The sequence below is a fragment of the Aquarana catesbeiana genome, linkage group LG11 (genome assembly GCF_042186555.1).
Source record: "Aquarana catesbeiana isolate 2022-GZ linkage group LG11, ASM4218655v1, whole genome shotgun sequence".
Classification (NCBI taxonomy): domain Eukaryota; kingdom Metazoa; phylum Chordata; class Amphibia; order Anura; family Ranidae; genus Aquarana; species Aquarana catesbeiana.
Genome location: NC_133334.1, coordinates 114,568,960 through 114,579,769, shown reverse-complemented (window position 1 = coordinate 114,579,769; position 10,810 = coordinate 114,568,960). Strand labels below are relative to the sequence as shown.

General features: G+C 43.4%; 1 protein-coding gene across 3 annotated transcripts in view; it reads right to left on the bottom strand.

Annotated features, from left to right (window-relative positions):
* PHRF1 (PHD and ring finger domains 1) overlaps positions 1 to 10,810 on the bottom strand; it is a 111,218-nt gene that overhangs the window by 29,685 nt on the left and 70,723 nt on the right. For all 3 annotated transcript variants that reach the window (XM_073604911.1, XM_073604913.1, XM_073604912.1), the window contains exons 11-12: positions 10,018 to 10,205; positions 9,598 to 9,714 (exon numbers count right to left, since the gene is read on the bottom strand). In XM_073604911.1, coding sequence (XP_073461012.1) covers positions 9,598 to 9,714; positions 10,018 to 10,205 — 305 coding nt within the window. The remainder of the gene's footprint in view (positions 1 to 9,597; positions 9,715 to 10,017; positions 10,206 to 10,810) is intronic.

The following is a 10,810-nucleotide window of genomic DNA, read 5'->3' as shown; positions in this document are numbered from 1 at the left end:
TTTCAGTTGCGCACTAAAATGATGCACACACTGGGTAGTAGATGTGCTAGTTAATTTAACATTTTAGGAATCAATTAACCGCTTGCCGACCAGCCGCCGTTATTATACAGCGGCAGGTCGGCACGATCCCACGAGCCGTCATAGCTATACATCGACTCGTGGGATCGGGATAGCAGGCGTGCATGCACGCGGCACTGCGGGGATGCCAATGCTCGTGGCAGACTGTCGCAATGACCACCGGCCACGAGAGGCAGAACAGGGACGTGTGTGTGTGTGTAAACACACAAATACCTGTTCTGTGAGAAGTGACAGATCGTGAGTTCCTAATAGCTAGGAACCACAATCTGTCATTTACTCTAGGTCAGCCCCTCCCCCTACAGTTAGAAAAACATACAGGGAACACAGTTAACCCTTTGATCGCCTCCTAGTGTTAACCCCTTCCCTGCCAGAGACATTTTTACAGTAATCAGTGCATTTTTATAGCACTGATCGTTGTATAAATGCCAATGGTCCCAAAAATGTGTCAAAGTGTCCAATGTGTCCACCATAATATCGCAGTCCCGATAAAAATCGCAGATCGCCGCCATTACTAGTAAAAACAATAATAATAATAATAATAGAAATGCTATAAATCTATCCCCTATTTTGTAGACGCTATAACTTTTGCGCAAACCAATCAATATAAGCTTATTGCGATTTTTTTTTTTACCAAAACTATGTAGAATACATATCGGCCTAAACAGAATTTTTTTTTTTTTATTAAAGCAAGAGGATGTTTATTATAGCAAAAAGTAATAGTGTATTTTTTTCAAAATTGTCGCTCTTTTTTGTTTATAGTGCAAAAAATAAAAACTGCAGAGGCGATCAAATACAACCAAAAGAAAGCTCTATTTGTGAGAAAAAAAGGACGTCAATTTTGTTTGGGTGCAGCGTCGCACAACCATGCAACTGTCAGTTAAAGCGACGCAGTGCCGAATCGCAAAAAACGGCCTGGTCATTTAGCAGCCAAATCTTCCGGGGCTGAAGTGGTTAAAGAGGCATTCCAGCCATTTCGGTGTTTATTAAAAGTCAGCACCTACAGAAAAATAGGATTTTTATTACAGCTTACCTGTAAAATCCTTTTCTTGGAGTACATCATGGGACACAGAGCCTTACGTAATTACTTAATGGGTTATAATGGGTTATAAGCCCAGGTTCTGAATCTGGGGAAGCAACTGTCAGCCCTGAGAAGTCCCTCCATACTAAAGGAGAGCCAGGAACGTACACGGCAGGTGCCGGCAGGGGCCAGCACAGAGGCGAGTGGAGACAAAGAGGTGCAGGCACTAGCAAAGAGTAGATGGGTGACAGTCAGGAGGGGTAGAGGGGGGAAGTGCCAGGGAGGCCGATCCAGGACTGGAGCATCCCAATAAGTACGCTCCATTGAGTGACATTGGTGAAACCAGTCAGGGACCAGCACTGCTGGAGCTGAGGGACTCTCCTAGCTGCCGGGGGAAGAACTCCTACAGTGAGAGTGGGGGGGCAGCAAAGGGAAAGGAAAGACAGATTCTGGTGGTAGGGGACTCAATTCTTAGAAGGACAGAGAGGGCAATCTGTAACCAAGACCTGAAGCGCCGAACAGTATGTTGTCAACCGGGCGCTCGGGTTCGGCACATCACGGATCTTGTGGACAGATTACTGGGAGAGGCTGGGGAAGACCCGGCTGTCATGGTGCACGTTGGCACCAATGACAAAGTCAGAGGCAGATGGAGTGTCCTAAAGAACGATTTTGGGGACTTAGGAGCTAAATTGAGGAAAAGGACCTCCAAGGTAGTATTCTCAGGAATACTACCGGTACATCGAGCCACACCAGAAAGGCAGAGGGAGATTAGGGAAGTAAACAAGTGGCTGAAGAGCTGGTGTAGTGAGGAGGGGTTTGGGTTCCTGGAGGACTGGGCCGACTTCTCAGTCGGTAACCGGTACTATAGAAGGGATGGACTGCACCTAAATGAGGGGGGTGCAGATCTGCTGGGAATGAAGATGGTCAAAAAGTTAGAGGGGTTTTTAAACTAGGCGATGGGGAGGGGGGGGTCCAGAGGCAGAGATAGCCAGCACGAAAGATATTCCAGAGGGTAGTATTGGGGGCATTAATGGTAGGTTAACCAAAGCACAAAAACACAAGGTGAGTATAGTAGCAAGTCCTAGTTGCAATCTCGAAACACCCAATATGAGGACAATAAGCGACCGGTCTAAACTATGTGGCATGTTCACCAATGCCAGGAGCATGGCGGACAAGATGGGTGAACTAGAGATACTGTTGTACGAGGAGGATTTGGATTTTGTGGGAATTTCAGAGACCTGGTTCAACAGCTCTCATGATTGGCTGGCAAACATTCAAGGGTATACCCTATACCGCAAGGATAGAGAGGGTAAAAAAGGGGGAGGGGTATGCCTATATATCAAGAATAATGTACAAGTGAATGTGAGAGATGACATCACTGAGGGAGCTAGAGAGGAGGTGGAATCCTTATGGGTAGAGCTCCAAAGGGATGAAGCCAAGGGGAAATAATACTGGGAGTATGCTATAGGCCCCCTAACCTGAGGGAGGAAGTGGAGACGGATCTCCTATCACAACTTGGATTGGCAGCAAGGATGGGAAGTGTTATCATAATGGGGGATTTTAATTATCCAGACATAGACTGGGCGGAGGGAACCACGCATTCATTTAAGGCTCGCCAGTTCCTTAATGTCTTGCAGGACAATTTTATGGGTCAGATGGTAGACGCACCAACTAGAAATAAAACATTACTGGATCTACTGATTACCAACAATACAGACCTGATCACGGATGTGGAAATACGGGGCAATTTAGGCAACAGTGATCAGAGGTCAATTAGTTTCAGTATAAATCACACAAATAGGAAACATAAAGGGAATACAAAGACACTGAATTTCAAAAGAGCCAACTTCCCTAAACTACAAACCTTGCTAAAAGGCATAAATTGGGATAAAATATTAGGAACAAAGAATACGGAGGAGAGATGGGTTTGCTTTAAGAGCATATTAAATAAGGGCATATCCCATTGGGTAATAAATTTAAAAGAGCGAACAAAAGTCCTGGATGGCTTAACTCCAATGTAAAAATGCATATAAAAGCAAAGGAGAAGGCCTTCAAAAAATACATGGTTGAGGGATCATCCTGAGCATTCAGACTTTATAAAGAATGCAACAAGAAATGTAAGGGTGCAATTAGGACAGCTAAGATAGAACATGAAAGACACATAGCGGAGCAGATAGTCTACTGACTGGAATGGTACCAGCTGATTGGAGAAAAGCCAATGTAGCACCAATATTTAAAAAGGGCCCAAAATACATCCCTGGGAATTAAAGACCAGTTAGCCTAACATCAATAGTATGTAAACTCTTGGAGGGGATGATAAGGCACTATATACAAGATTTTAGTAATAAGAACGGTATCATTAGCAGTAATCAGCATGGATTCATGAAGAATCGTTCTTGCCAAACCAATCTATTAAACCTTCTATGAGGAGGTGAGTTGCCATCTAGATAAAAGGAAGGTCGGTAGACGTGGTGAATCTGGATTTTGCAAAAGCATTTGACACAGTTCCCCATAAATGTTTACTGTACAAAATAAGGTCCGTTGGCATGGACCATAGGGTGAGTACATGGATTGAAAACTGGCTACAAGGGCGAGTTCAGAGGGTGGTGATAAATGGGGAGTACTCAGAATGGTCAGGGGTGGGTAGCGGGGTTCCCCAGGGTTCTGTGCTGGGACCAATCCTATTTAATTTGTTCATAAAAGATCTGGAGGATGGGATAAACTGTTCAATCTCTATTTGCAGACGATACTAAGCTAAGCAGGGCAATAAACTTCTCCGCAGGATGTGGAAACCTTGCAAAAGGACCTGAACAAATTAACGGGGTGGGCGACTACATGGCAAATGAGGTTCAATGTAGAAAAATGTAAAATAATGCATTTGGGTGGCAAAAATATGAATGCAATCTATACACTGGGGGGAGAACCTCTGGGGGAATCTAGGATGGAAAAGGACCTGGGGGTCCTAGTAGATGATAGGCTCAGCAATGGCATGCAATGCCAAGCTGCTGCTAACAAAGCAAACAGAATATTGGCATGCATTAAAAAGGGGATCAACTCCAGAGATAAAACGATAATTCTCCCACTCTACAAGGCTCTGGTACGGCCGCACCTGGAGTATGCTGTCCAGTTCTGGGCACCAGTCCTCAGGAAGGATGTACTGGAAATGGAGCGAGTACAAAGAAGGGCAACAAAGCTAATAAAGGGTCTGGAGGATCTTAGTTATGAGGAAAGGTTGCGAGCACTGAACTTATTCTCTCTGGAGAAGAGACGCTTGAGAGGGGATATGATTTCAATATACAAATACCGTACTGGTGACCCCACAATAGGGATAAAACTTTTTTGCAGAAGAGAGTTTAACAAGACTCGTGGCCACTCATTAAAATTAGAAGAAAAGAGGTTTAACCTTAAACTACGTAGAGGGTTCTTTACTGTAAGAGTGGCAAGGATGTAGAATTCCCTTCCACAGGCGGTGGTCTCAGCGGGGAGCATTAATAGCTTCAAGAAACTATTAGATAAGCACCTGAATGACCGCAACATACAGGGATATATAATGTAATACTGACACATAATCACACACATAGGTTGGACTTGATGGACTTGTGTATTTTTTCAACCTCACCTACTATGTAACTATGTATGTAACTATGTAAGTAACTATGTAAGTACTCCAGCCTTTTTAGCGGTATTAAGGAAGATTTCTCTAGGTTGAGAACCCAACACAAACTTTTCAGATAGTTGGTTGTAGTGTGTACGCTTTGCTCCAAACGAGTCACCGATTGATCTATAAGTAATAGATCGTCTAGGTAAGCCACGATTGTTATGCCATGTGTCCTTAACCTGGCTAGAGGTGGGGCCAGCACTTTGGTGAACACCCGAGGTGCTGTGGCTAGCCCGAAGGGCAGGGCTACAAATTGGAAATGCTGCTGTTCTAACTCGAACCGCAGAAACTTTTGATGAGCAGGAAATATAGGGACATGCAAATATGCATCCCTGATGTCGATTGATGCCAGAAGTTCTCTTCCTAGAAGGATAGAAACTACCGACCTGATTGTATCCATGCGAAAGGAGCGGATCCTCAGGAATTGATTTAGCTTTCTTAAATCTAGACTTGGTCTGACGTCTCCATTTGGTTTTGGTACCATGAAAAGATTTGAATAAAATCCCAGACCTTGCTCTTTTGTGGGTATCTATATGATCACCCCTTGAGATATTAATCGGTCTAGTGCCTGAAACAGAGATTGTTTTTCCTCTGGATCTTTGGGAATGCTTGACCTCAGGAAATGACACAGTGGAAAGTCCCGAAAATTCCAGCTTGTACCCCAGCGTTACCATGGAGATGACCCATCTGTCCTGAATTTCCTTTTTCCAGACTTCTGAAAATTGCAGAAGTCTTCCCCCCACTTTGGTAAGGGTTGTTGCCTCTTCAGGATGAGGCTTGAAGGGCGTTTATATATTCTTTTGACTGCTAAAAAAGTACTTTTCAGAAATTGTCTTGATATATTTATTCAAGTCTTCTCCAAACAGTCGCTCCCCATGAAAGAGGAACCCAGTTAGGAGGTTTTTACATGGCGTTTCAGCTGACCAAATTTTCAAGCACAGGATGCAGCCAAATCCTGAGTTTGTTGTGTAGGAAGCTCTCTAAGGGCCTGTTTAAATTGGTCCTTTAGGGATTGGCAGACACAAATCGCGACTGCGGGCTGAGTGATGGCACCTGCTATGGGAAAAGCAGATTTTAGCAGGAATTCCAACTTCTTATCTGTTGGATCCTTAAGCATCAGTGCATTGTCTACAGGACAAGTTATTATTCACATTGGAAATCGCAGCGTCAATTGCTGGTACTTTCCATCTTTTGGAGAATTTCTCCTCCAGAGGATAGAGAATTGAAAACCTCTTAGGAGGGAGAAATTGTTTATCCGGTTTATCCCATTCCGCAAAAATAAGCTGTTCAAGTAATGCATGTGCAGGAAACGCATGCAAATGATGGGAAGGTTTTAAAGAACCTAAGGAAGAAGCCAAGTTTTCATGATACTCTGTTAGAGGCAGCATGAAAGTGGAACAAACCATTTCTGTAAGAGATTGTATCAGCAATTTTTCAGATTGAGAAGCTGAAAAAGGTTAATCTACCGTTGTTTCCTCTGCATAAGAATCATCAGTTTGTTTCACTTCCTGATCGATTGAGGGTAAAACCTAATCGTGTGCCCACTGTTCCCCTTGTAAAGCTGAAGCGGGGGGAGGGGGACCTAGTATGCTTCCTATCCATTTGAATGGAGGATGTGATTAAAGCCGCTAATCTTTCTTCCAGACCCTGAAGGGAGGAGGAAAGGGCATCTTTAGTCACATATACAGGTGCTGAGATGTGAGAGGCAGCTGCACCATCAATTTGCTTCAATGGCTCACCCTGAGTTGCTACAATTGGTAATTCAGGCGAGGATGACAGTGTGGAAATACAGCTGGAAATCCCAATGCCTGGGGGTGAAACCTTTACTCCTGGCTTTCGTGGCGTCTTTTTTTTGGCAGGCATAGTCCTAAGTACAAAAACAGGCGCTATACAAATTGCACTAAATCGCTGAAAATAGTCATGACTTTAAAAGCTGCTATAAAGTTCAGCCTAGTGCTGGAAAGAGTGTGTCCTTCCTGTATCAGGAATGCCAGTTTTGCAACCCATACGTGTCCCACAGCTTGTGTGCCCCTGTGTGCAGGCAGCTTGTTTCCTCCTCATCAGCAGAGGAGAGACTGACACAGCTGTATTTATCTGTTATTAGCCTGCCGTTCGTCCTCGTGGACGTTTCACGGCACCTGCGTTAGGCCCAGTCCCCTCCGAATAAATTCCGCCCCCTTTTTTATTTAAACTGTTTCCCGCGCCTGAGCGCGGTGTTTTTCGGGTCCCAGACCCAACACGAGGGAGGGGCGGCAGAGCCTCCTGCAGTGAGGCACAGACCTGTTTAAAAATACACCCTACAGTAACAAACTATAGCAGTAAAATCGTGGGACCTTCCGCATCCCCCAAGGCGGGGGGGGGGGGGGGTTGGGGGGGGTAATGTAAGGGGGTGCAGCGCTGCTGTCCCCCTAACTCTCTGGTCCAATCAGGGGAAGTAAAGAGACATTTTTTTGCAGATTTGTTTTTACCTTGCAAAATCTCCTTCCACACACTGTGCAGCCAGACACAGAACTGAGCAAACAGTGAGACAACAGAGTAAGGTATGTGCATAGGCTCCATCTAGTGGCGATTTTAAGGCATGACAACATTTTTTCCTTAAATGAAAGAAAATGCATAGATGTTTTTAATATCCAAGTTTTGTTCCTTAACCTTGTCCTCGCCGCAGGATTTTGCTGAATTAACAGAAAATCCAATTTTCATCATGGCGGGCAACGTTTAGCAATCCTTTAAGTACTGGGTCTTGATTGGGTTTACCAGTGTCAACACCTGAAGGTGGCCTATAACCCATTAAGTAATTACTTAAGGCTCTGTGTCCCATGATGTACGATAAAGAAAGTGTAGCTGCTGACTTTTAATAAACACACACTTACCTGTCCCATGGTCCAGTGATGCGGCCGCCTGAAGCCTAGGACCTCTTCCTCTCCCCGGCATCACTACTGTGGGCACCCAGCTGTGACAGCTTGCATCTTCACAGCCGGGTGCGCACTGTGCATGCGCAATTTGCGCTGTACATCCTGAATGGCCAGGCAATCTTCTGGGACCTGTGATGTGTCCCAGAAGATTGCAGAAAGGGAGGGGGATATGGGAACTTTAGCTCAGGTGCCGCGGTGCTCCGAGCGGAAGTGGGAGCTGGATACCTGTCAAAACTAGGTACCCGCGCCCCCCCCCCCCAAAAATGACATGCTAAAAAGTGGCATGTCAGGGGGTCAGGAGTCCTTAAAGCGAAAGTTCCATATTTGGGTGGTACTCCGCTTTGATAAACAAGAGCTAAAGGGTTTGAACACATTGGGATCATCTATCATGCTTTCTGATAACAAACAATATAATTCTGCAGCAACTCACTACACCATGAAAAGATGTACAGTGCATCCGGAAAGTATTCACAGCACTTCACTTATACCACATTTAGTTATGTTACAGCCTTATTTCAAAATGGATTAAATTCTTTATTTTCCTCAATATTTTTTTTTTTAAATCTTTGCAAATTTATTAAAAAGGAAAATTGAAAAAAAAAAAAAAAAAAATCACAGTGTGATGCTACAAGCTTAGCACACCTATTTTTGGGCAGTTGGTGCACAGCCATTTTCAGATCTCTCCAGAGATGTTTAATCGGTTCAAGTCTGGACTCTTGTTGGACCACTCAAGGACATTCACAGAGTTGTCCCATAGCCACTCCTTTTGTCATCTTGGCTGTGTCCTTAGGGCGGTAGTCCTGTTGGAAGATAAATCTTTGCCCCAAGTCTGAGGTCCAGAGAGCTCTGGAGCAGGTTTTCATTAAGGATGTCTCTGTACATTGCTGCATTCATCTTTCCCTTGATCCGGACTAGTCTCCCAGTTCCTGCTGCTGAAAAACCTCCCCACAGCATGATGCTGCCACCACCATACTTCACTGTAGGGATGGTATTGGCCAGGTGATGAGCAGTGCCTGGTTTCCTCCAGACATGACGCTTGCCATTCAGGCCAAAGAGTTCAATCTTTGTTTCATTGGACCAGAGAATTTTGTTTCTCATTGTCAGAGTCCTTTGGGTGCCTTTTGGCAAACTGCAGGTGGGCTGTCATGAGCCTTTTACTGAGGAGTGGCTTTTGTCTGGCCACTCTGCCATACAGACCTGATTGGTGGAGTGCTGCAGAGATGGTTGTTCTTCTGGAAGGTTCTCCTCTCTCCACAAAGAAACACTGGAGCTCTGTCAGAATGACCACCGGGTTCTTTGTTATCTCCCTGACTAAGGCCCTTCTACCCTATTTGCTCAGTTTTGGCTGGGCGGCCTGCTCTAGGAAGAGGTGGTTCCAAACTTCTTCCATTTAACAGATGGAGGCCACTGTGCTCATTGGGACCTTCAATGCTGCAGAAATGTTTCTGTACCCTTCCCCAGATCTGTGCCTCCATAAAATCCTGTCTCAGAGGTATACAATTTCTTGGACTTCATGGCTTAGATTGTGCTCTGAAATGCACTGTTAAACTGTGGGAGCTTATATAGACAGGTGTGTGCCTTTCCAAATCATGTCCAATCAACTGAATTTACCACAGGTGGACTCCAATCAAGTTGTAGAAACCTCTCAAAGGATGATCAGTGGAAACGGGATGCACCTGACTTAAATTTTGAGCATCATGGCAAAGGCTGTAAATATTTGTGATTGATTTTTTTTTTTTTTTTTTTTTTTTTAATAAATTTGGAAAGATTTCAAACAAACTTCTTTCACGTGGGGTATTGTTTGCAGAATTGGAGGAAAATAATTAATTTAATCAATTTTGGAATAAGGCTGTAACATAACAAAATGTGGAAAAAGTGAAGCGATTGCGAATACTTTCCTGATGCACTGCATTTGTTTAGATCAGTCTTACCGTGACACCCCCACAGAGATTGGTCTTGCAACGGGTTGATGGGACCTCAAGGCAGAACGAGACAGAACTCTTCTCTTAGCAGTCAGTGGAGATGGACTACTGGCATTATCTTCATTACTGTAAAAAATACACAATCAGACGAAAATATAAACCTACTTTTGGAAGTGAATCAAGCTTTTATAACAAATTGAAATAAGCATAAAAGACAGTTTGCCTAAAGACCCACTTGGACTTAATGTTGTCAGGCATTATCTATTTTACAATCCTTTGCATAATAATGGACAGGTATGCAAACCCACAATATTTTTTACTCCTGCAGTTACCAGGCTTACTATAAGGCCAATTCAATATTATAACAGAGTTCCAGTCCACAATGTATTTATGAGCTTTATTCCAGAAAGCATACTGTAAAGTGTTTACCTGTCAAAGGGATCTAGGTCATATGCGTTTCCAAATACAGACAGTGTGGCAGCGCCAATGTCGCTTCTCATGGAGCCCAGTGTGTGCTCTGGTGCCCTCTGTATACGAGGCAATGTAGTCCCTCGGGTCGGATTGCACAGACCCAAGGATTTAGCTATGCGCCTATGAGAAGTGGGAACTTTTCTATTCTGGAAAGAGAAGAAAAAAAAAAAAAAACATTCATTCATACGGGTGATCAGCATGCAAAAATCATTTTGTGAATCTCCTTAGTAGAGGCTAAATTTAATTAAGAGTAATACATTTTCTGTTACATACCTTAAAGGGAATGTATAGAAGTTTTTCAGTAATCATATACAGTATTTTGATCATTTTATGGTTTTAGATTAATAAACCATAATAATTTTTGCGATTGTGAAATATAGCAAATTGCAGTTTATCCACTAGCAAACAATCAATCTGTAATCACTCATCAAAAGTATTGTACAGAATATATTGTAGCTAGGGTTCACCATGTTCCCAAGAAGCTAAAAGGTAAATTTTAATACTCATCTCCAAGCTGGTCCAAACAAACTATTGACCAACAGATGCAGTGGCTGTGTGCACTGTATAAGCATCAGCTACATACAACAAACAGCTTTTTGTTCTGTTGTCTCTGTAAGAATATCAAGACAGGCTGAGCACTAAGCCCTTCATAGGAAGCTCAAGAAAAAAAAAGAAAAAAAAAAAAAAAACCCACCATCATGTCCCCCAATAAAAAAAAAAAAAAAAGAAAAAAAAAAAAAAGACAGCATGA